This window comes from Aquarana catesbeiana, linkage group LG05 (genome assembly GCF_042186555.1).
Source record: "Aquarana catesbeiana isolate 2022-GZ linkage group LG05, ASM4218655v1, whole genome shotgun sequence".
In the NCBI taxonomy this organism is placed as follows: domain Eukaryota; kingdom Metazoa; phylum Chordata; class Amphibia; order Anura; family Ranidae; genus Aquarana; species Aquarana catesbeiana.
The window spans coordinates 52,371,338-52,398,245 of record NC_133328.1 but is presented as its reverse complement, the minus strand read 5'-3'; the positions used below and the strand labels follow the sequence as shown (position 1 = coordinate 52,398,245).

The following is a 26,908-nucleotide window of genomic DNA, read 5'->3' as shown; positions in this document are numbered from 1 at the left end:
TTGGAAAAGCTTACCTGACTCACATCGCTTGTTGTTACCGGCATGTTCTTCATAAGGGGAATGAATAGTGTTTTTTTGTTTTTTTTTATTTCCCTTTACATATATTTTTCATTAACTTATCTTGTTTAGAATTTATTTTTTTTTTATTTCTCTTTAATTTGCTATACATAAGATAAAATATTACAGTTTAGATGTTTTTAGTGATGGGTACTGTTGAAACGGTAGTAAACTGACCTTTAAAAAAAGAAAAAAAAACTGCAAGACAATGGCATAATGTGCTAGTATGCATCGCATACTAGCAAATTATGAAATACTTACCTTAGAATGAAGCAACCCAGCGGCACGCTGCCACCGCTGACAGGGCTTCCATCTTCACCTGGTCTTCTTTCTGGGTCCGAGTGCTCCGACCGTCTGATGTCACCAGATGCATGCAGTGTAAATATCTCCTAAACAGTGCAGGTTTAGGAGATATTCACTGTACCTATAGATGAGCCTTATTATAAGCTTACCTGTAGGTACAAGTTAAAAATAAGACTTTACTGCCACTTTAATACTACTGCATATTAGACATGTGCACTGCCGAAAAATGTGTTAGTTTTCGTTTCATTCGTTTTTTTTTTCTCGTTTTTCGGGTCATTCGTTATGATTGCAATTCGTAAATTGAAAAATTTGTAAATTGAAAAATTCGTAAATTCGTAAATTTGTAAATTCGAAAATAAGAAAGAGAATCCAAAAATTCAAAAGAATAACTAACTAAACTAACTAATAATAACTAACTATTAAATTATATGTATTGGAATTTCCTTTCACTTTTGGCTGTCAGTGAACGTAACAAATACGAATTTATCCGAAGTTACGAATTATCCAAAATTTACGAATCCCGTATCTAAACAATTGGAACGGAACAAATTAATAATAAATAATAATAATAAAAAGTTTTCATTATTATCATTGTTATTTATTACTATTTATTTGTTACGTTTCATTCGTTTAGATATGGCATTCGTTATTTCGATTATCCGTAACTTTGGATAAATTCGTGTTCATTACATTCACTAACAGCCAAACTTGAAAGGAGATTCCAATACCTATAATTTAATAGTTAGTAATAGTTAAGTTATTATTAGTTAGTTATTAATAGGGATTTTTGAATTTTCGGGTTGTCAGAATTTCAAATTTCACATTTACTAATTTACAAAATAACGAATTTTAAAATTTTAAAATTTATGAATTTACGAATATTTGGAAAAATGTGTCAAACAGGTTTTCATTAATTCAGATATTTCCAAACAAACGAATTTGTTGAAATTAGTTAAAAAAGGAATTGCACATATCGACTGCATATGAGTACATTTAGGACGATGGTACACTTCCAACCTAGTGGTAATAGTTTGGAGAAGACACTTTTTGGTTCCAGCATGACTGTGCCCCTATGTACAAAGCTGGCTCCATGAAGACAAGGTTTGACACGTCTAGTGTGGAAGAAGTTGAGTGGCCTGTACAAAGCTCTGACCTCAGTCCTTCAAGTTTGGGGCCTGGGTTCGATTCACCAAGTGTTCAGCAAAAGTTTTAGGCAGGTGTGGAAAAATGGAAAAAAATTAGTTTATTTTATCAATTAGCAGAATGCGTAAAATAAAAAAAAATAGAAAAACAGAAGAGAAATCCAAATCAAATCAATATTTGGTGTAATCACCCTTTGCCTTCAAAACAGCATCAATTATTCTAGGTACACTTGCACACAGTTTTGGAAAGAACTCAGCAGGTAGGTAGTTCCAAACATCTTGGAGAACTAACCACAGATCTTCTATCCTTCTGTCTCTTCATGTAATCCCAGACAGACTTGATGCTGAGATCAGAGTACTTGTGGGGGGCCAAACCATCACTTCCAGGACTCCTTGTTCTTCTTTACACTGAAAATAGTTCTTAATGACATTGGCTGTATGTCTGGGGTCATTGTTCTGCTGCAGAGTAAATTTAAGGCCAACCACTCGCCTCCCTGATGGTATGCAATGATAGATAATTATCTGCCTGTATTTCCCAGCATTGAGGACACCGTTGATCCTGACTAGGGATGAGCCGAACACCCCCCTGTTCGGTTCGCACCAGAACATGCGAACAGGAAAAAAGTTCGTTCGAACATGCGAACACCGTTAAAGTCTATGGGACACGAACATGAATAATCAAAAGTGCTAATTTTCAAGGCTTATATGCAAGTTATTGTCATAAAAAGTGTTTGGGGACCTGGGTCCTGCCCCAGGGGACATGGATCAATGCAAAAAAAAGTTTTAAAAACGGCCGTTTTTTCAGGAGCAGTGATTTTAATAATGCTTAAAGTCAAACAATAAAAGTGTAATATCCCTTTAAATTTCGTACCTGGGGGGTGTCTATAGTGTGCCTGTAAAGGGGCGCATGTTTCCTGTGTTTAGAACAGTCTGACAGCAAAATGACATTTTGAAGGAAAAAACTCATTTAAAACTACCCGCGGCTATTGCATTGCCGACAATACACATAGAAGTTCATTGATAAAAACGGCATGGGAATTCCCCAAAGGGGAACCCCGAACCAAAATTAAAAAAAAAAAATGACGTGGGGGTCCCCCTAAATTCCATACCAGGCCCTTCAGGTCTGGTATGGATATTAAGGGGAACCCCGGCCAAAATTTAAAAAAAAAAATGACGTGGGGTTCCCCCTAAATTCCATACCAGACCCTTCAGGTCTGGTATGGATTTTAAGGGGAACCCCGCGCCAAAAAAAAAAAAAAAAAACGGCGTGGGGTCCCCCCAAAAATCCATACCAGACCCTTATCCGAGCACGCAACCTGGCAGGCCGCAGGAAAAGAGGGGGGGACGAGAGTGCGGCCCCCCCTCCCTCCTGAACCGTACCAGGCCACATGCCCTCAACATTGGGAGGGTGCTTTGGGGTAGCCCCCCAAAACACCTTGTCCCCATGTTGATGAGGACAAGGGCCTCATCCCCACAACCCTGGCCGGTGGTTGTGGGGGTCTGCGGGCGGGGGGCTTATCGGAATCTGGAAGCCCCCTTTAACAAGGTGACCCCCAGATCCCGGCCCCCCCCCCTGTGTGAAATGGTAAGGGGGTACATAAGTACCCCTACCATTTCACGAAAAAAGTGTCAAAAATGTTAAAAATGACAAGAGACAGTTTTTGACAATTCCTTTATTTAAATGCTTCTTCTTTCTTCTATCTTCCTTCATCTTCTGGTTCTTCTGGCTCTTCTGGTTCTTCTGGTTCTTCCTCCGGCGTTCTCGTCCAGCATCTCCTCCGCGGCGTCTTCTGTCTTCTTCTCCTCGGGCCGCTCCGCACCCATGGCATGGGGGGGAGGCTCCCGCTCTTCTCTTCTTCTCTTCTTCTCTTCTTCTCTTCTTCTTCATTTTCTTCTCCGGGCCGCTCCGCAATCCATGCTGGCATGGAGGGAGGCTCCCGCTGTGTGACGGCGCTCCTCGTCTGACAGTTCTTAAATAACGGGGGGGCGGGGTCACCGGGTGATGTCACGGGGAATGCCACAGGGAAGTCCCGTCAAGTCACCGTGCGTCAGAGGGGGGCGGGGTCACCGGGTGGCCCCGCCCCCCCCGTTATTTAAGAACTGTCAGACGAGGAGCGCCGTCACACAGCGGGAGCCTCCCTCCATGCCAGCATGGATTGCGGAGCGGCCCGGAGAAGAAAATGAAGAAGAAGAGAAGAAGAGAAGAAAAGAAGAAAAGAAGAAAAGAAGAAGAGAAGAAGAGAAGAGCGGGAGCCTCCCCCCCATGCCATGGGTGCGGAGCGGCCCGAGGAGAAGAAGATAGAAGACGCCGCGGAGGAGATGCTGGACGAGAACGCCGGAGGAAGAACCAGAAGAACCAGAAGAGCCAGAAGAACCAGAAGATGAAGGAAGATAGAAGAAAGAAGAAGCATTTAAATAAAGGAATTGTCAAAAACTGTCTCTTGTCATTTTTAACATTTTTGACACTTTTTTCGTGAAATGGTAGGGGTACTTATGTACCCCCTTACCATTTCACACAGGGGGGGGGCCGGGATCTGGGGGTCACCTTGTTAAAGGGGGCTTCCAGATTCCGATAAGCCCCCCGCCCGCAGACCCCCACAACCACCGGCCAGGGTTGTGGGGATGAGGCCCTTGTCCTCATCAACATGGGGACAAGGTGTTTTGGGGGGCTACCCCAAAGCACCCTCCCAATGTTGAGGGCATGTGGCCTGGTACGGTTCAGGAGGGAGGGGGGGCCGCACTCTTGTCCCCCCCTCTTTTCCTGCGGCCTGCCAGGTTGCGTGCTCGGATAAGGGTCTGGTATGGATTTTTGGGGGGACCCCACGCCGTTTTTTTTTTTTTTTTTGGCGCGGGGTTCCCCTTAAAATCCATACCAGACCTGAAGGGTCTGGTATGGAATTTAGGGGGAACCCCACGTCATTTTTTTTTTTAAATTTTGGCCGGGGTTCCCCTTAATATCCATACCAGACCTGAAGGGCCTGGTATGGAATTTAGGGGGACCCCCACGTCATTTTTTTTTTTTAATTTTGGTTCGGGGTTCCCCTTTGGGGAATTCCCATGCCGTTTTTATCAATGAACTTCTATGTGTATTGTCGGCAATGCAATAGCCGCGGGTAGTTTTAAATGAGTTTTTTCCTTCAAAATGTCATTTTGCTATCAGACTGTTCTAAACACAGGAAACATGCGCCCCTTTACAGACACACTATAGACACCCCCCCAGGTACGAAATTTAAAGGGATATTACACTTTTATTGATTGACTTTAAGTATTATTAAAATCACTGCTCCTGAAAAAACGGCCGTTTTTAAAACTTTTTTTTGCATTGATCCATGTCCCCTGGGGCAGGACCCAGGTCCCCAAACACTTTTTATGACAATAACTTGCATATTAGCCTTTAAAATTAGCACTTTTGATTTCTCCCATAGACTTTTAAAGGGTGTTCCGCGGCATTGGAATTTGCCGCGAACACCCCAAATTGTTCGCTGTTCGGTGAACTTGCGAACAGCCAATGTTCGAGTCGAACATGAGTTCGACTCGAACTCGAAGCTCATCCCTAATCCTGACCAAATCTCCAACTCCATTTTCAGAAATGCAGCCCCAAACTTGCAAGGAACCTCCACCATGCTTCACTGTTGCCTACAGACATTCATTATTGTACCGCTCCCCAGCCCTTTGCCAACAAACTGCCTCCTGCTACAGCAAAATATTTCAAATTTTGACTCATCAGTCCAGAGCAGAGTTGAGTTGCTTAGCCTTGTTTCCACGTCAGAGGTTTGGCTTTATGACTGCAATTCTTCCATGAAGACCACTTCTGGCCAGACTTCTGGGGACAGTAGATGGGTGTACCTGGTTTGAAGCCAAAATTTCATACCTGGGGGGTGTCTATAGTCTGCCTGTTAAGTGGCGCATTTTTCCCGTGTTTAGAACAGTCCCTGCACAAAATGACATAGCGGCTATAGTGAATTGTCGGGTCTCAGAAATACAGATAAAAGTCCTTGAAAAAAACGACATGGGATCCCCCAGTCCATTACCAGGCCCTTTGGGTCTGGTATGAATATTACGGGGAACCCCGAACCAAAATTAAAAAAAAAAAATTGCGTGGGGGTACCCCCAAATTCCATACCAGGCAATGGAACCCTGCGCCAAATTTAAAAAAATGCCACTTGTGCCCGGGGGAATTGTCTGGCAGATGAGTCCCAGCGCACACCTGGTATACAGGTAATCGGTAAAGCTCATCACCTGTGTTGGGCGCCCTGATCACCTGTTACCTACCAGCTCGCCCTATTGGACCACGCCCGCATTCTCTGCGTACTCTATGTGACCCCTCCTCCCTTATAAGCCAGGTAAGCTCAGTTCCTGGTTGCTGCACAGCCAGGATCACGCACCATCCCAGATTGGGGATATCTACAGTAAACGGCAATCATAGGTAAGTACCTTTATGGATCCTGTGTCCCACTGCCCTTATTACTGCCATGATATCCTGCTGCATGGGTCATTTGACCCGCTGGGAGTGGGAGGCCTACCCCATGGCACCCCTTGTGGTGATGCATCCCCATGCATGCATCTGCATGACATGGCGATACATGTATACACCTCATATTACTATACATCTTTTTTTTGGCTTTCTTTTTGTGTCTATTATGTCATGCTTCTTACATAGACATATTTTATGTGCCAGATCCGTCTCCATAATTTTGGTCGATCCTCGTGGGCCCCCTCCGATGTCCTTTGTCGGCAGAGATGCTTCATGCTCCACTCACATCACACAATATATTCTAACCAATTTGGCACAGGGAACTGTGTATCATCGGCACTGTGGGGACATATATTTAGCCCCCCAGATACAACCTAGAGTATTCCACTGTGCGATGGAGCAGCCTAGAGATGGACGCCCTTCCTCTGTGTGAACCCTGATGTGTACTTTAATTCACAAAAGATAGTCACACTGTGAGTATTATCTGTCTTTATTACCTGCCATTTCTATATGCCATACTATTACCTACTGTGTTCTTACATTTGCATATTTGTTTATTTCATACTCTTTTTGATATTTCTGCTGTTTTATTACCAGACAAAACAGCTTGTCTCAAATCAGGCCCTGAAGAAGGAATTAATTATCCATACCTATATTCCGAAACATGTTGGGACTCCTGTGTACACAGACCCCGTTTGGCCTCTTATCATGAGATCAACTGTGTGTCTCAGAATCTAGCTGTTATGTAACTATTCAGTCTGACTATTTTGTTTTTAGGTTTGTATACCTTGTGCATTAATTCTATTACTGCTTTATACTTAATAAATTTTGTATAATTTTTTATACGTTTGTTATTCCTCTTTCTGGTTACTACTCTTTGCTTATAAAATCCCTAGGGCACCCCCTTTTGCAATTTTACCTTTTGAATTGGGATGTGGCGAAGGTTTCCAGTACCATATCTATAGGTGGTTTTCTTCCATATATATTTTTTCTTACGAAGAAAAACATCCAGGCCCAGCTAAATTTTGCAAAAACACATCTGAAGTCTCCCAAAAGCATGTGGGAAAATGTGTTATGGTCTGATGAAACCAAGGTTGAACATTTTGACTATAATTCCAAAAGATATGTTTGGCGCAAAAACAACACTGCACATCACCAAAAGAACATGATACCCACCGTGAAGCATGGTGGTGGCAGCATCATGCTTTGGGGCTGCTTTTCTTCACCTGGAACAGGGGCCTTGGTCAGGGTAGAGGGAATTATGAACAGTTCTAAATACCAGTCAGTATTGCCACAAAACCTTCAGACTTCTGCTAGAAAGCTGAACATGAAAAGCAACTTCATCTTTCAGCATAACAACGACCCAAAGCATACATCCAAATCAACAAAGGAATGGCTTCACCAGAAGAAGATTAAAGTTTTGGAATGGCCCAGCCAGAGCCCAGACCTGAATCCCAATGAAAATCTGTGGGGTGATCTGAAGAGGGCTGTGAACACGATATGCCTTTGCAATCTGACAGATTTGGAGTGTTTTTGCAAAGAAGAGTGGGCAAATATTGCCAAGTCAAGATGTACCATGCTGATAGACTCATACCCAAAAAGACTGAGTGCTGTAATAAAATCAAAAGGTGCTTCAACAAAGTATTAGTGTAAAGGTGTGTACACTTATGCAACCACATTATTTTATTTTTATATTTTTACTTCCCTCCACCTAAAAGATTTCAGTTTGTTGTTCAGGTTATAGGTCACATTAAAAAGTTCTATAATGATTTATCTTTGTCTCATTTTTTTTACATCACAGAAACTTGACATTTTAACAGGGGTGTGTTGACTTGTTATATCCACTGTATATATATATATATATATATATATAAAGTATATATACACACACAGTGTATGTCCCTTTACTATCCGAACGAAAGAAAAAAACACCAAAAAATTCTTCCCTGATCTGTCTTTTAACACGCTCACATAGTAAAGGGGCTAACCATCTGTTGAGCTTCTGCTATGGGCATATCAGTAAGAAGAGTGCACGTGGCATGGACGTTGCAGTGGGTAGGCAATGTTGTCAGCAGGAGTAGCAGTCTCCCAAATAAAGACAGCAGTTACAACCAGACAGATGTTCTAATGTTTTATTACTCCAACAAAAAACATTTTGGCTAGAGTTACTCTTTGCGTGCAAAAATCCTTGCAGCTGGAGCTTAATTTGGGTTTCTGTGAAGATTCTTCCCTTCTGTGCATCTGTGCAGCAGTAGTCGTGTATGTGGATCATTACTCTGTAATAGTTGCCTACAGCAAGCAAAGGGAAGCTGGGACCACAGCTGTGAGATTGTCTCTTTTTTGGGTTACCAATCAAAAGTACCCATAGGGTGAGGCAGCAAGACAAACCCTGCTTGCTTATATATTACAAAGATATGTTATAGCAGGTGGTAATACATTCTAGAACACGGCTCACTTCCTGTGCAGGAAAACTCATAGAAAAAAAACTCATAGAAGATTATCACCAAATGAAACATTTTACTATCCTTTAGAGTCCATATTACGGGCATTTATGTATCGCGTTTAAATATGTTTCCAAGCTCGTTGCACTATTGTTAGTATCAATGGATTCTGACAGGGCAGGGTATACAAGTGGCATATTCTTTTTTCTTTCAGATTAGATTATTATTTTTTTTAATGTAGCTTGTTCTATACCCATTTTTAATTCAATTATTGTCAACGGGAAGCCTCTGAAATGCATGCCAAGTACAGTGTGTGCATGCAAGATGCATTTGCATAGGTTTCATCACTTCTCAGGTACCTGACAATGATCTTGTTAATAAAAACAAAACTTTTGGTAACAATAGATAAATCTTATACACATATCATTTTTGAAACCACATCTACAAGAGCAGCCTAAATACATTTCCTGTTTTACCAAAATGTTGATTATACTTGATTAGCATAGAACAGGGGTCTTCAAACTTTCTAAACAAAGGGCTTCTCCTTCAGACTTTAGGGGGGCCGGAATAGGACCAGTGGGAGTAGAAAATGTCTTGCCTGTTCAGTGGGAGTAAACAATTCCCTATCTTTGGTGTTAGTGGGAGGAATAGTGCCCCATCACTGGTGTCAATGGAAGGAATTCTGCCCCATCTTTGGTGTTAGTGGGAGGAATAGTGCCCCATCACTGATGTCAAAGGAAGGAATTCTGCCCCACCTTTGGTGTCAGGGGGAGGAATAGTGCCCCCTTGTTGGTGTCAGTGGATTGAATAGTGCCTCAAGGGCCGGATAAAGGCCGGATATCAGCCCTAAATGAGTAATTTATACAGTTTTTAGTCAGTCTTTAGTCATTCTAAAAGGCTGAAAGCTGAAGTAATTCTGCGCCTGTACCACTATAACATGAATGACCCATTCACAGCCGACCTGTAAACAATGTGTAAATAGCACCAGAGGCGCCCACTGATTACACTTTGTTTTTTACATGTCAGCCCTGAGCGGAGCTGATGGCACAACGGGGTTGATTTACTAAAGGCAAACAGACTGTGCACTTTGCAAGTACAGTTGCATTCTGCAAGTGCTAGGAAATGTGGTAAAGCTTCACTTTACAAAGAATACTCAATCACGTGCAAGTCAAATAAAAAAGAAAAAAAACGCACGTGATTGACTGGTGGAAGTCAGCAGAGCTTCCCCTCATTTACTAAGCTCTCAAGCAACTGCACTTGCAGAGTGCACAGCTTTTTTGCCTTTAGTAAATCAACCCTATAGGGTTCATTACATTGTATGCTGTCTGCATGGAAATGTTAGCACAAACGTATACATGCATACAGCATAAAATATGGTCAAAACACAATACCATAAACATACATTTTTCTAGCTTTGGTTTACACAGCTAAACACTGCTGACCAAAACAGAGCAGTGTGATTGGGCCCACAGCATACAATACTGCTGCATATAAATTACAGATCCTAAAGGAGAAGTACAAGCAAAGCCTGTTTAGCTGTACTTCTCCTGTGGTTCACAGGAGTGCAGTTGATTCTGAAGCCCGCTGTCGGCTCACGTCACAGAGCCGGTCCAGGCTGGACAAATATAATGATCATATGGTCGGGATCCACACAGATGCCTAGACCGGCACTTAGCTCAGCCTCTCAGCGAGACACTGAGAGCCTGAGCCAGACGCTCTAACCCTCTCCAAAGCCTGACGCTCCAGTGAGCGTGGAGGGGGCAGAGAGACTGACAGTCACCCGCTCTCTGGTCACGAAGCTCTGAGAATGGAGTGATCAGCCGTCTTTGATCGTTCAGTTCTCAGTGTTAGAGCCAGTGGGGGAGCAGATGCAGCATCAGACCGATGCCGCATCCACCTAGGTAAGTATAATAATTAAAAAAAAAAAATCCTAAACTTCTTTTTTAATGTAGCAAATTGTACACCTGTGTACATAGGCTCTTAGGCTGCACAGTCATATCTGAACACCATGCACAACTGCTATAACAAGAACAGGAAGGTAAGACTATAAAAATGGTAAATGTTAGTATAATGTCTTTCTGGCTGCTTATCTCTTTCTGTGAGATGGCCTTTAAATGATACACCTTCCTCCAACATCTAAGCCCGGCAAGCCCATCCAAGCCATGTACTGAGCAGTAGTTGCCCCTTGGCGATCTTTACTGTTTGGCCCACTGAGAGTCATGCAGCTGATGCTACTGCTACGCTCTTCCTCTTCTGTGTATGCACAGAAGAATCTCTATTTATTCCTATGGAAAGGCCATCTATTGCGTGTCCCATATACAGTCAGGGCCACTGATAAGGCAGTACAGCCAGTCCTGCCGTTCCGGGCCCAGCCCCATCAGCTCAACAGTTTATATACAGTCAATTTTACAGTTCATATGTGCAAAATAAAAAAATATGGGTTTCTAAATTACACCCCCACCCACTCCTATTTGTTTAATTACATTTTCCAGGGTCCCGTCAGATCAACAGGGGGGCCCAGGAGGTGAGAGCAAAGGAGTGACTATTATTTCATTTTCAGGGGCATATATATTCAAATCCCCTCTGCATGTTGCTGTGCTTTTCATTTAATCCTGGCCAGCTGCTGCTGCCCACTGCCTTCCCTGGTGGAGTGATCTCTGCTCATCTCCCGTCCCCCGGGGCCGAGTGACTGATGTGAGGCAACAGGCGACTGACAGGGAGCAGCAGAGCAGGAGCCGGAATGCATGGCTGCACACAGGGGTGAAAATCTGTATAGAATCCTCTCACAGACTCCATTATAATGGATTCCACTTGCTCAGCACGGATCTACCCGCTAATCCCCCACTGAGCAGAGTGGTGCGGGGAGATGACAGGTCTGTGTCTGCTCTGCTTATGTAGAGTGGACAGGGACATAGCCCACTCTGCACTGTGGGCAGTCAGATGTAAACAGACCATCTGTCCATTTTGTCAGGGCTGGGCTCAGCCCTTCCTTCTCAAATCTGGCCGCTCAGCTGTCTCTCCACAGTAACTAACCTGTTGTTGATATCTTGCTTGTCAGTCCTGCCTACTTAAGCTGTCCAGTCCAGATGATCTCTGCCTTCACCTTGGTCTCATCTCTAGAGACGCTCTCCTGTGTTCCTGTTAAAGACTTGCTTGGCTGACATTCCTTCTGGCTCCAGATCCTGCTTGCTGTTCTACTACACTCATCTCTGGCTCCTTGACGTTTTGTCTGACTATCTGTTCCGGTTCCTGATCTCTGGCTATATTTTGACTACGTTTACTCTGTTTACCTTTTCTATTGTTATTAAACAAGTGTGATTTAACTGTACTTCTGTCTCAGTCTCATTCATGGTTTCTGGCACATTTACACTTGACTGCCCAGAGGGAGGGGAATGGATCCTCCTCATTTTTTTTTTGCAGATTGGATTGGAGATAGGCGTGAAGACAGACACAAGTCTGTTCACATCCACTGCTCCATAGAAGTAAATGGTGGACCTAATAACAGGCTGGAGAAAGATATATATTACTTGAAAACTAATCTTCACTTTGTTTCAAGGGGTCAGGGGAGGGGTGGGTCTATGGGTGGGGTCGGGGACAGGGTCAAAGGGGGCCCCGTCAGCTGTATGGGGCCCCATGATTTCCAACAGAGGTCCTATTTACAGCCATCTATTATGCACGGGTAACCTCTCCACAGAAATGAATAGAAAAGAAGCACCAACTGGAGGGAAATCTGAAGTGGTGGATTTTTGGCTCCAGCAGCAGCCAGCAGGGCCAACAGGTCCAATAGGAAAAACCTTTTAAGTACTAATAATAGGTAAGTACCATAAAGGACTAAAGTGGGATTTTCTGGCGAAGGAATTACAGGTATATAAAAAAAACTATACTTAAAGTGCAGCTATTCTTTAACTCCATAACTTACATTAAGCCTATTTCTTTTGTTTTTTTTATTTTAAAAAATCGAAAAGACTATACATTCTTCTTAATAAAACATTAAGCAATAAGGCAATAAGAAAGGCAAGAATGTATACATACTGCAGTCAGCTTCATCAGAGTAATCTTCACAGTCCGACTTGTAGTCACACACCAGGTGGAATTCAATGCACTTCTTGTTTTTGCATATGAAATCTGTGTCTTCTGGGCATATTCCGGGCACTTCTCCAACTGCAACCAACAAGACGTTGAAATCAATACATAACTGAATCAATGCATGCTCCATTTCATTTGTTGATTTAAGTTCAGTAACACAATGCGCCTATTAACATGCTGTCATCCGTTTACCACTCCTTTCCACACTTTCTTTTATGTCCCGTTTTGTTTCTCTAATTACTCTTTAGAAAGTACTCTTTCCTTTATTATCTAGTTCAGGGATACTTAAGAGAAACAACATCTGCCTTTTTTAAAGTAGAACTTCAGTATAATTACAAAACAGGTGCTTGGTTTAAATAAGGAGATTATGAAATCGCTAAATTCAACTGATTGACTTTTCTTTTTAAACTTTTCCACAAAACGCAATTGGAACGTGCTGATTATTATTATAATGAAGGATTTATATAGCACCAACAGTTTGCGCAGCGCTTTACAACATGATGGCAGACAGTACAGTTACAACACAATCCAATACAGGAGGAATCAGAGGACCCCGCTCATTAGAGCTTACAATCTAAAAGGGAGGGTCGAGTGATACAAAAAGATACAACTGTGGAGGATGAGCTGATGGAGAAAATAAAAAAACAGTTGTTAAGTGGAGGGAGGATAGGCTTGTCTAAAGAGAACGGTTTTCAGGGATTGTCCTAAAGTGGACAGGATAGGAGATAGTCAGACATATTGGGGTAGGGATAGGAGGATAGGAGAAGTCCTAGAGTTGAGCATGGGAGGAAGGGACAAAGGAGTTATAGTTATAGAGCAGGAGGTCTTGGGAGGAACAAAGAGAACAATTTGGGTGGTATTTTGAGACTAGGTTCGTGATGTACCTGGGGGCAGAGTTGTGTTAAGTTTAAATGATCTACATATCTCCTGGATAGAGGGCAGGAGGGGGAGCTGCCAGGGTTAACTCTTCAAGTTAACCAGCAGGTAATTGGTTGCTAGGATGCAGGGCAGTCCTAGCAACCAATCACTAGCTGGTTAATATGAAATATTAACCCTGGCAGATCCCTCTCCTGCCCTCTATTCATTACTGCTGTGCTTACAGCCCTTGGTCCAGAATTGTCCTGCCTCCTGCTTTCTGCTCTGTGTAAGGTAGGAGACTGAAGAGGAGCAAAGGACATAGCTTTGAAGAATTGGGAGTAGGGTGATGTGAAGGGGAAGAGGGCATACCAGAAGGAGGACAGAGCTGTGGGCGAAAGCTGTGATGTGGAGGGGGGCAGTGCTGTGGGGCGGGGGTTGTAAAGAGGGCAATGCTGTTGGGGTAAATGTGAAGGAGAGGCAGTGCTGTGGGAAGGTTGATGTGAAGGGGGTAGAGAACACTACCGGGGGGTGATGTGAAGAGTAGAAGTTCTATAGGGAGGTAATTTGAAGGGGGCAATGCTGTGGAGGAGTGATTTAAAGGGGGGGGGCAGTGCTGTGGGAGGGTTATGATGGGGGCAGTGCTATGGGGGGGGGGGGTTGATATAAAGTGAGCAGAGGGCTGTAATGTGGGGGGTTGATGTGAAGGGGTAGAGGACACAACTGTGTGTGTGTGGGTGGTAATGATTTGAAATGGCAATGAGGGCATTGCTGTGAATAAAGAGGGTGTGTAATGTGAAGAAGGGGTTAAGAACACTACTCTGAAGGGTGCCTGAGAACACTACTGAAAAGGGGAAACTGTGATGTGACCTGGGGGACTGTGATGTACGGGGAACTGAGGACACTTATGCAAGGACAGGATTGTGATATAAAAGGAGAGGGCTGTGATGTGAAGGATCTGAGTCATCACACAAAAATGCGATTCAAAAGAAAATTTTACTGATCACAACTCCGTTAGTTTTAATTCAATACTCCTGACATAGGGTTTTCAATCAGTAGAGTCAGCAAATAAGTGATTCAATAACCTGCACCACTAATATATACAGTATTCGGTGTTGTAACCCTTCAACAAGGGCATTCCTCCATTTCCAATTAAAAATACAATATTTAAGTGTATATAACATGCCAATATATATATTTTTTTTTTTTAAAGGTTGCAATTTTTCTCTTAAATAACTTTTATTGGATTTTGAGTTGCACATTTTGTACACAGGAAGTGTAGTTTTCTGCAGTGTTCACTTAGAATACAAGGTCAGGCAGATGTCAGGCGATGATTAAGACACTGGATGTTAGAAGGTATCTTCTCTCTGTTCATCAGATAGAGAGCAAGTCAAGCCAACTTCAACTATTTAGACGTAATTCAACAACCTGAAGGTGAAATGAAATGAACAACGTTGGGATGGCTGCACCAATAATAAGCCCATTACTTGGGTGACCTTTGTGGTGACTGTGAAAGTCAACTGGATTTGTTCGCTGAGTTTAAAGAAAAGATACAGACAAAACATAAGTCAGTAATAAAACCCCCTTACAAATAGCTACATTGCTGTGTCTGCATTTGTGATTTTGGATGCATTGTTTGGGAGAAAGCCAATCATCCACATCAAATCTCAGGTTTTTATAACCTCAAGGGCCTGTCTGCTACATTAAGGATTGTTTATGACAAACCTTGTCATTGCGGGCAGGGTGATCTGAGCCAAAAGTAGGCATTTCATACTCAAAGATTTAGGATTCAGTAAAGAGACTTGATGTTGTCCTTTAAAGTGAACCCTCATTTTGCCTATGCAAGGCAAAACAAGAGGATTACTTTAATGTTGCACCCACCTCCTTCATATACTCACCTCTTCACCCCCTCCCCATTATTCCACTAGTCTGCTGGAAGCCAAACCAAACATATGCATTACAGACAACACCTGCTGGTACTAGAGCAGTTTTAAAGGAATACTTTTCCAATGCATCACAGGTATTAACCAATTGTAGCACCCCTTAAGTTGATAAGCCAGTACTGGGGGCCTATGTACAGGGATATCATTGTTAGAGGATACCTTCATCCCAAGAGCTGGCTACTCAAAATGACCAATAGGCTTAACAGGGAATCCCAGGTCCACTAGATACACATAGCTAATAGAATCTCATCTTCTGTGATTGAAACCTGGGTCCTCAGGGGTCCCACAACTACCCAGCCTTAAGGCCGTTGGGCTACTGAATACATAGTTATGATAGGGGACACAACCCTGCCAACACACTGGCCAACACAACTCACCAGGGCACTACCATCTATTAATGATCCATATTCAATACAAGGTTCCCCAGATATGGGCCATCCCCCTTAAATGGCAAGAAGGAGACTGACTCCATGTTTTTCTTTTTCTTGCTTTACCAAACAAGGATTTGTACAGTAAAGCTTAACTTGTCATGCAGGGAACTCTTCATAAATACATAAAGAGCACAGCATACCTTAGTTTACGTTTTGGATTAGTTGCATAAAGCTACATCCTCTGCCTACGCCAGTTCTTAACAATCAGTTCTCTAATTACCCTGCTCTGGCCCACAGAAGGCTAGGAGATTTCTGGCATTCCATCAAAGAGAAAGCCATAGTCGGGTTTACTACATGGTCTCTGCTGGTGAGGCTCTTGCATTTCCATGAGAGCCTAAATTAGGAACACCTGTCTTTTCTGTCTGCTCTCTGTGCTTCACCACAAACAACCTTCACCAACTTCTCCCAATTCCCCTATTGATATACTGCTAACATAAACAGGGAGAATTCTTTTTTTTTTTAAGATATTTTTTATTGATTTTAATACAAACCAGTTGTACAAAAAAAAAAAAAAACAAGCACAACAAACAGTCACTAAATAAATCAAAGTTAAGCATTGGTATACCCTGTCAAGTATATTGCCTATATGTGGGGGGGAGGAGAAAAACAAACAGATAACTAATGGTAAGTCGATCTGAGGTTGATTACATAAGTATATACATAATCAGTTATTGATGCATAGGAGTTAAAGTAATTCACATATATGGTACATTTCCTGACACGACCTGTGAGTGGTATAGATTGAGCACACATTATATAGAGAGGGTCATGGGGCTAGCCAGCCACCTGTCCTATATTTTGTGGAACATTTTTTTTCATTTCCTGAGCTCAAAGGTAAATCTATACAACGGTATGACGTCATTAATTCATTTTAGCCATAAAGATTTCAAAGGTGTTTGTATACCTTTCCAGGATAGCAGTATAGTCTTTCTAACATAAAAATAAAGGATACGTAGTAGTCTCTTAGCCTGTGTTGGTATCTGTAAATCACCAAAGACCCCCAGTAGGCCATTCTTAGGGTGAATGATATTGGGGAGTCCTAGAGCAGAGGAAATGAAAGAACCCACCTCCCTCCAAAAGTCCTGAACCACCGGACAAGTCCAGAAGCAATGTAGGAAATCAGCATCTCCCCCACATCCCCGGAAACATCCAGCAGTGGGCTTCAACCCCATCTTACACAGCCTAGCTGGGATAAGATGAGATTGGTGGAAAATCTTGATCTGTATAACCTGGTCCTTAGATGAGATAACAGTATTTTTATATGTGTCACTAAATTCAGTCCAGTCATCCTCCGTAAGTGAAATGTCCATGTCTGCCCATTTTTTCTGCGCTTTACTGAATCTGGGGTTAAAATCTGTCATTAGGGCAGCATAGTAGGCAGAGACAAGTTTATTAGGATCAGGTTGTCTCAGCAGTCTTTCCAGTGGGGGCAAGTCTGTGGGGTCATTTAGGGAGCCAAACTGAGCATGGATAGCATGTCTAAGCTGATAATAGTGGAACAGGTAGGAGCGTGGTAAGTCAAAGTCAAGTCTCAGTTGTTGAAAAGTTTTAAAGCCTTGGTCGTTGTATAGATGGCATAAATACTTTACCCCTTTGGAGTACCAATGTTTAGTGTCGGGCAAGGAGTTTAGTAGAGTAGGGTTAAACCACAGAGGATTGTTCGGGGATACTGACCAAGTATGCCGGGAAATTTTTTTGACTATGTGTTGAAAGATTGAGAGTGTAGTTGCCAGCATGGAAGTACCTGGTCGATTTGGGACTCTGCCCCTATAAATGATATTGTGGAGAGTTTCCATGGAAGTCGCAATGGCACCATTAGTAGTAGTACATGCATTTGACAAGGCTGGATGTAACCAGTTATGTATATGCACCAGTTGTGACGCTAAGTATTAAAGAAAAAAATTTGGAAATGCCAGGCCGGCCATGTGAGATGGCAGCCTTAGTGTCTCAAGTGCCACTCTGGGGGATCCCCCCCTCCACAGGAACGTCACACATATCGTGTCAATACGATTAAAAATAGATTTAGGGATTGCACATGGGGAATTAGCCAGAACATATAGCAATTTCGGGAGGTAAACCATTTTGAGGAGATTCGCTCTTCCCATAAGGTCAAGGGGCAGATCCATCCATTGTTTAGTTTGCTCCTGTAAGCGACTCAATAAGGATTCTAAATTATTAGTAATGTAAGTGGATAAGGGCGATTGTACCAGGACCCCGAGATATCAGAAAGAGGACACCACTTGTAGTTTAGAATCCGGAGGAAACTGGGAAACCACTGCCGTATCCAAGGGGAAAAGACTTGATTTATCCCAGTTCATCCGAAATCCCCGAATATATTAATTTCGGCCAGCAAGGACTGAAGTGACCCGTTGGTATCTGCCAGATACACCAGTGTATCGTCAGCATAGAGCGAAATTCGCTCATCTATAGTGGATAAGAAGTCCTTTAATAGATGAAGAGGAACGAATACGTGCCGCTAGTGGCTCCATGGCTAGGGCAAAAAGGAGCGGGGACAGCGGGCAACCCTGCCTTGTACCCCTAGTAATGGGGAATGTCTCAATGACTGAGGAATTAACTCGAACCCTGGCCTGGGGGGAGGCATAAAGGAGTCTTATCCATGCCACCACAGGTGGGCAAAACCATACAACTGCAACACCCGAAAAAGATACGGCCATTCCACACTGTCAAATGATTTGCAAGTATCTAAGGATACTATGGCCCACGTTGGGGGGCAATCATGTGAATATTGCAGATTGTGAAATAATCTATGAATATTCATTCTGGTGGATCTTCCTGGTATGAAGCCCCCCTGGTCACTATTAACCAGAGTGGTGACCACCTTATTTAAACGATTTGCAAGCACTTTAGCCAGTATCTTAACGTCCACATTTATGAGGGATATTGGTCGGTATGATTCACATTTAAGTGGATCCTTTCTGGGTTTCAGCAGAAGTACGATCAAGGCCTCCCGCATAGTGGGGGGAAGGACCCCAGTGCCTAAAGCTTTGTTATATGTACGCAATAGATGTGGGCATAGCAACTCCCTAAACTGTGTGTACCATTCGGTGGGGTAACCATCCAACCCGGGAGTTTTATGGGCTGGCATTTGTGAAATGGCTGCAGCAATCTCTTCCACCGATATGGGAGCCTCCAACTCATCCCTCCTCTCAGAAGACAGGGAGGGGAGGGATATGTCAGCGAGGTAATCGTCTAGCTGAGTTTCAGTGTATTCAGCCCTAGAGGTATAAAGGTCTTTGTAAAAGTTAAGAAAAGCTTCCATAATATCCCCAGGAACATCACTAACTTGGCCCTGTATGGTCTGGATACATGGAATAGATACAGGAGGTCGGTCAGGTCGCGTTAGATATGCCAGGAGATGTCCAGCTTTGTTACCGTGTTCAAATGCTTTCTGTGTGGTGTGTAGTAGTCATTTTTGTGTGAGATCTAGTAAACGAATCTCATATTCCCTACGCCTCTGTAACCATATCTCTCTCTTGTCAGTGGACGGGTCAGTGGCGTAGCTAGATTCTGCCCGCACCATAGCGGTCTCTAGTTCTGCAGTAAATTGTTGATTATTTTTTCTCAAACCCCCAGTGATGGACATGAAAGTGCCCCTCAATGTGGCTTTAAAGGCCCCCCAGTCTGTAGAGGGGTCCGCCGTTCCAACATTGTCTCTCCAGTATTCCACAATACCCCTCCTACAGGTCTCTTGCACCATCTCATCCTCCAGCCAGTAAGAATTTAGCCGCCAAATGGCCGGACCTGAGCCTGGAAGGATGTCGAGGTCCACAGAGAGAGGAGCATGATTCGCAACCCCTCTGGGCAAGTATGTAACCGCAGAGACAAGGGGAAGAGTGTCCGCAGGGGCAAAGACCATATCAATCCTAGACATGGTGCGGAAAGATTCCGAGTGACATGAAAACTGTTTATCGTCTGGGTGTTTCCATCGCCAAAGTTCTGTAAGGTCATGAACCTGTATCCAATCCAGAAGGGAGGGAAAAGATCTACCCCCACCCCCCAAGCGGTCCATGGCTGGATCCAGTACTGCATTAAAATCACCCATATAGAGTAAAGGCCCTGGGGGTCTGTTTAACAAGTGAAGTGACAATTTGATCAGCATTTCCACCGAAAATGGGGGAGGAATGTAAATGTTTACCAGAGTGAGTGTCACAGAAGAAATTTGTAAGGAGAGTATAACAAATCTCCCATTTGGGTCTGTCTTAACTTGTATAATTTCAGCTGGAAGGGATTTAGCCAATAAAATAGAAACCCCCCTAGAGTAATTTGTATGGGTGGCATGATAACATTGAGCCAGCCATGGACGCTTAAGGGCCCTCACCCTAGTATCAGTCAGGTGGGTTTCCTGGAGGCAAATGATGTGAGGACTGTATTTTTTTAGGACTGAAAAGACCAAAGATCTTTTTTGAGGTGCATTCATACCTCTAGTGTTCCATGACACTATTTTCAGTGACCTGGTCATTTTAAAACAGATTCTATACCATAATCACATATATATGTAAATACTTTCACCTCTAATACCTCACAGGCCGTGTCACTCCACCCCCACTCAATTACATCCATATTGCATTGTAAATATCTTTTACAGAGGTATACACCATTGATCGATAAGCCAGAGAATACCAATAAGCTGCCCTGAGCAGCAATTAAAGAAAAACATTTTTTTTTGAAAAAAGGAAAAAACAAAAAAAGAGAAAAAAGGAAAAAAATGAACCCGAACAGAACATTGCTTGAAAACCCGTATCCCCCACCCCGCTCGGCCATCCCCAAATTAGCGAGCCTTGGATCCCTAAATCTGAGAAAATCCCTCTTACCCCATAAGCAAAAAAAGGGGAACATTATCGAGGGTTCAACTATTCCGTGGCCGCGCCACAAACCGGTGAGGGGGTACTGTGGGTTCCGGTGTGGCTCCCAACCGAAAAAAAAAAAGAAAAAATTGTATGTGCCCCGATCCAGGATAGTCATCTCAGCAAATGTGTAGAAGTTCAGACAGTGGGTAGTTCTTCTACGTGGTAGAGAAAAGCAGTAGGTCTTTCAAAGGGAAAGAAAAAAGAAATATAAAAGGGGCAAAGTCAAATGTTATCTTGGGACTTATAGTCCAAGTAATAAAGGTGAACGACCATCCAATATGGGTCAGGCACGTTGTAAATAAGGGATTGTAGTGCTACTACAAGATGGAAGGCATCAAGGAGTCAATGGGCTTGCTATTTGTTACCTCTTCTTCTGTCTGTGGGTCCATAGCGGTCATTCAGCCAAGCCATGGCTTCTTTAGGACTGGTGTAGAATTGAGCTTTACCATCATGGATGATACGGAGCTTGGCGGGAAAAAGCATGGCGTATTTCAGACCCTCTTCACGTAGCCGATTCTTCACTGCTGAGAAGGAACACGCTGGCGTTGAACTTCAGCTGAGAAGTCAGGATAGATTGAAATATTATTGCCATTGTATTTAAGAGGGCCTTTTTCTCTTGCAATGCACAGGATAGCCACCTTGTCTTGAAAATTGAGAATACGTGCTATAATGGAGCGTGGAGGTGCCCCTTCTGGGGGAGGACGTGGAGGGGTACGGTGTGCCCTTTCAATCACATAGGAGAACGAGGGTGCATCAGTGCCAAAAATGTCCCTTAACCAGGAGTAAAGAAATTTTTCAGGGTGTGTGCCCTCTGCATGTTCAGGGAATCCTACAAAGCGAAGGTTGTTCCGTCTGGAACGATTTTCCAAATCATCAACTTTAGTGCGGAGGGCCGCCATTTCCCAAGTATGATCATGCACTTTAACAGAAAGGGGATGCACATTATCTTCTATGGAACTAATGCGTTCTTCCATGTCCCCAGCCTTGTCACAGAGATTTTGGACGTCTTGTTTCAGGAGAGAAAAGTCCATTCTTATAGAGGCTATTTGGGAAGTGAGTGAGGCTTTGCAATCTTGTATTACTAGCATAATGGAGGCTAAGGTTGGTTTAGCAGAGGGAGAAGCTTCCTCTGAGTCATTATCAGCAAAATGTTGGAAGTCCTGTGCTGGATGGGAGTTATGGAGTTGCTGGAATATGGCTGAAATAGAGGCACTCACTCCACTAGCAGAGCTCAGGTCAGCAGGAGAGCATGTCTGCAGTGCATCTGTCTGAGGAGCCTGTGTCCCGGCGCCATCTTGCCTCCGGAAGCCCGCCAGCCGGTCCGACGTGGATGTGGCCCAAGCTGGCCCGTATTTCACCATGGTTGCCAGCCTGTCGGGTGCCCACAGCCGTGGGGAACAATTAGAGACCGTTGGTGAGGAGACGCAGGATACTTGTAGGATGGCAGTTAGGAGCCGGAGCGGTGTGTCTATGCGGCCGCTCGCTCCACCATCAAGCAAGCAGGGAGAATTCTAGTGGTCAAATCGGAGACTACTGCTTAGCCCTATGAGGTGAGCTACAGGATGGTCCAACACACTGGTGAATTTAAAGATCTAAGCTCAAATGTTGGGAGCTCCAACAAGTAAAACATGAATCCTTGAATAATGTTGATTCTAAGAATTATACTGTGTTCTTTTACATATATAATCACATTAAACATTCTTCCTTTCCAACAAAGACCCAAATTAGCTTCTCCACCAATATAGAGACAAGGTTGGTGGATTTACTAAAGGCAAATAGTCTGTGCACTTTGCAAGTGCAGTTGCACTAATTTTCCCCAGAGCTTAGTGAATGCAATAAAGCCCTGCTGATTTCCATCACCCAATGTGCAAACAAACAAAAAATATGTTTTTTTTATTTTCCTTGCACCTGATTGGATATTCTTTACAAAGTGAAGATTCATCACATTAACTAAGCTCTGGGGAAAATGAGTTTGATTGACAGCAGCAAGAACCAATGGCTTCTACTGCTGCTGAGTCTCCTGTGAGAAGAGAGAGGTGGGAGAAGAGCTGCTGCAGATGGGCACAGTGCTGGATCGAGATCAGGCTCAGGTGAGTGTTTGAGGGGGGCACTGGGGGAGAAACTTTTGAAAAAAAAAAAAAAAAAAAAAAAAGCTTTTTGCATTTATAACCACTTTAAAATATAGTATATAGTAATATAGCTCTTACTGGCCACAGTCCCCATCAATGTGTATGCTTAATTAACCACGTACATACAAAATATACTGTACATACAATATAAGGATATTCAGAGTCCTCCTGTGTAGCATCTTTTTCAGTGAACATTTTCTTTTGTTGTGCTTGTACACTGATGAATCCTTATCTCTTCCTTCTTTGCTCTGTGCTTCCTCTGCTCCCCGGAGCTACTCTTGTCAGACGGTTCCTAATGGCTGCTTCTCACCGCATGTTCCTCTCTCTGCCTCTTATTAGATCAGTGCCCCCAAAGATTTCATTACTATTAGTCTTGTTCTTCTACACTTCCATGGATTAACGACCCAAGGGAGAATAGATGGTGGTCTGGTTCAATAATGTACATGGTAAAAACACCTTTGCTGAAAAAACTTAAGAAGACAAACAAGTAGAATATTACGAAGAATATTCTTGTAGGACATTGTTGCTTAGTCTTCACACGTTCAGAATATTCTGGCTTTATAAGGCATATGCTAAAGCTCTGCCATTATAAAAAAGGAAAGCTATAACATATTTTTAATACCTACACAGTTTGGGATAACTTGGAGAATTTCTTCATGTGGTTTTCACAGTTTTACAAGCTTTATGTTCTGCATTTTCATGAGGACATTTCATATAAAGATGTTTAGATCTTTCCTTCTTGTGTCTGCTGGTATGGCAGGCAAGTGTCCTACTGAGATAAATCAGAATACAGCAAAGGCCAACTAAAGATTGTATCTCTTGTTGACTTTTGTAGTCTTTGTAGAGAGAAACAATAAACTGCACAATAACGCCATAACTCCATCAATACTAAACATCATGCACATCAATTATATGTTATTATTGTACAGGATTTATATAGTGCCAACAATTTGCACGGCGCTTTACAACATGAAGGCAGACAGTACACTTACAATACAAATCAATACAGGAGGGATCAGAGGGCCCTGCTCGTTAGAGCTTACAATCTAGAAACGTTAGTATGGTTCCAATAATGTACATAGTATATGGAGTATTAAACCTATGTGTCCCTTTTGTTTTCTCTCAGGTTAATTCTTTCTCCAGTTCTGAATTTTTCTCCAATAGGCATGCACCCGTCTACGAATCCGCACGAATCCCAACTTCCTACCATATCCAAACAGTCATGTGTCACATCTGCAAGCACTGCTTTCCTTTGGACCCATTGCTCATTTTATGATCTGTCCCCACTGCCATCCTGTTGGGTCATCCCACGCCAACAGCTGCTTACTCCTGGAATCTAACTGTACAGCCTTGCTCCATTACTTTCTCATTTTGCTGCAGGAGGTAACTACTACACAGCTCAGTGTCCCTTGACTCCACACCACAATACACTTCCTGTCTGAAAAGCCACTTGGCTATTCTGCTAATGATCTCACACCCAGAGAAAATACTGCTCCTCACACATCTTACTTACTTTTTACAGACTTCTGCATACTCTGTCCCACTCCTTACTTATCTCTACTATTCCTTGAAGTGGTAGTAAACCCAAAGTAAACATGTATTTTATTACAGTTTACCATTTCTTATATGTGATGGCTGCACTCATTTTCTTTTTTTTAGGTTTTATTTTCTGTACTTTCATCTGATGATCCAGTAATCTATGGTTTTTCAACAGAACAAGCTCCAGCAGAAGTATTCCTGAGCCCATGCGGTGATGTCCATCACAGAATTATTCCTGTCTTTAACCACTTAAGGACTGCCCCATGTACATTTACTGTGGCAGGGCGGACCTTAAGCGCAAAATCATGTACCTTTACGCGATTCTCGTGCACGGCTCTGGGATGCGCACACGCTTGGACACAGCAGGAGCCAATCAGTGAGTCTGGCAGCTGTAATCCACCCGCGATCGCTCGCTGGAGAGAAAGAAAGACAGTCTGCCTATGTAAACAACAATTTGGAGTAGCCCTGCTAGGCCCATGGGTAACACTTGGGTTCACCAATTTCTCACCACTCCTCTGCTTTTGTTTTTCGTTTTTCTGTTTCCTCTTGCTCTGCTGAACACCCTGTATTCTTCATATTTCAGTATACTATTGCCAATTTCCTTATATATGGTTATCGCCATTACCTTAGATACATATACATTTTGCTATTTATTTCATTATAGTGAATACACTTTGCAACCATCTTGGGTGACAGTCGGGTTCATCCTTCTCTTCTTTTTCAACTGCCGTGCCAGCCTTTTGCCTGATCCTGGGCGTCCTTTTCGTGGTCTCCTCCCCCTCAGCTCCCGGGGGAGATGTATCCCCGCTGCCCCCCACCTGGGGGCCACCCCCTCGGGGTTCCACGCCTGACAAGTGGGTATTGGATTACTTATTCTGGCTTCATGTTGTTGTCCTACCATAACCTATACTCCAATATACTCTTTATCTGTTTATTACAGACATCAGATATACACATCAGCCCCTGATGATGCGAGGAGAGCTCGCGAAACGCGTCGGGTTAGAGATGTAGCATGTATATCTGTACTGTTTACACTTTTTATATTTTGATGTTATGTCATGATGGCTATGTTTTTAGGACCAATTTATCATGCTGCTGCTCTTTATGCATGTGTCACCGATGTTCATGACTTGTACTGGATGTTATTTATTACAATAAATTTTGTCATCTTTATACTCTTGTTATTTTTCTGTGATCACCATGGACACTTCATTTAAAGTCCCACGGGCGAATTTTTGTATGTTTATGTAAACAAGGCAGATCGTCCTTTTGTCAGACATAAAGAAAGACATCTGTGATTCCTTCTAATCAGGAACACAGATGTCTCTCTTCCACAACAGTGTTGTCATCTGTCCCAAGCCTCTCATGCTAGCCCAGCTGCACTCAATTTTAATTTGATGGTATACTAAAATATGCTGTGAAGACCAGCTACCCCAACAGGCAGATTCTTGGAGACACACTTCCACTCATACTGTTTGTTTTTAAATAGCTTTATTGGAATGTTTTGCCTATGATATCGCCACAAAATATGTGAGTCTACACAATATTCATTGTTATTGTAATATACATGTTATAAATAATGTTGCTCACTGTACACTTTTTCATACTCTGTATATGACTTCTTGTTATTACTACATTATAGCTGTATGACTGACCTTCTTATAAACACCCTGAAGAAGGAGACATAGATACTCTGAAAAGCGTTGGATGAATTACGAGAATTTTACAGTAAATCATTGTGGTGATTTTGTACTTTGTACACAGGAATTGTAACCATTCCAATATATTTTATTTTTATCGTGCTTATTGCGTTTAATAAAATATGCTTTTTCTACAAATTATGTTAGTGCCTTAAAAGTCCACTTAGGGGATACCCTCCTTCTGTCTAGTTAATTTGGATTTGGCACGTTACAGGGACACCTTCACCGATATAATTATAACTCTCTTCCTCTAGTGCATCCGTCCCCCACATAGTAAGAAAACACTTTTTTTCTAGCACTGATCACTGTATTGGTGTCACTGGTCCCCAAAAAGTGTCACTAAGTGTCAGATTTGTCCCCCACAATGTTGCAGTCCCACTAAAAACCACTGATCATTGCCATTACTAGTAAAAACATAAAAAAAATAAAAAGTCCCTAAAGCTATCCCATAATTTATAGACGCTATAACTTTTGCGCAAACCAATAAATTTATACGCTTTTTGGGATTTTTATTAACAAAAATTGGCCTAAATTGATGAAGAAATTTGAATATTTACATTTTTTTATTGAGAATATTTTATAGCAGAAAGTAAAAAATAGGGTTTTTTTCAAAATAATCCGTCTTTTTTTGGTTATTGCGAAAAATCAAAAACTGCAGAGGTGATCAAATACCACTAAAAGAAAGCTCTATTTGTGGGGAAAAAAAGGACATTCATTTTTTTTTTTTGGGTGAAGTATCGCACGACCGCGCAATTGTCAATTAAAGCAACCCAATGCCGTATCGCAAAAAAATGGCCTGGTCAGGAAGTGGGTAAAACCTTCCGGAGCTGAAGTGGTTAATGCAGTGCCATCTGAGGGCCCTAAGATCATAGGCATCCAATATTGTGTTTCGGCATAGAGATGTCTCCAGATTCTCTGAATCTTTGATGATATTATGTAC

General features: G+C 42.7%; 1 protein-coding gene across 1 annotated transcript in view; it reads right to left on the bottom strand.

Moving 5' to 3' along the window:
* Nucleotides 1-26,908, bottom strand: part of MALRD1 (MAM and LDL receptor class A domain containing 1) — a 737,846-nt gene that overhangs the window by 201,187 nt on the left and 509,751 nt on the right. Inside the window, exon 30 of the mRNA XM_073629748.1 lies at nucleotides 12,450-12,578. Coding sequence (XP_073485849.1) covers nucleotides 12,450-12,578 — 129 coding nt within the window. The remainder of the gene's footprint in view (nucleotides 1-12,449; nucleotides 12,579-26,908) is intronic.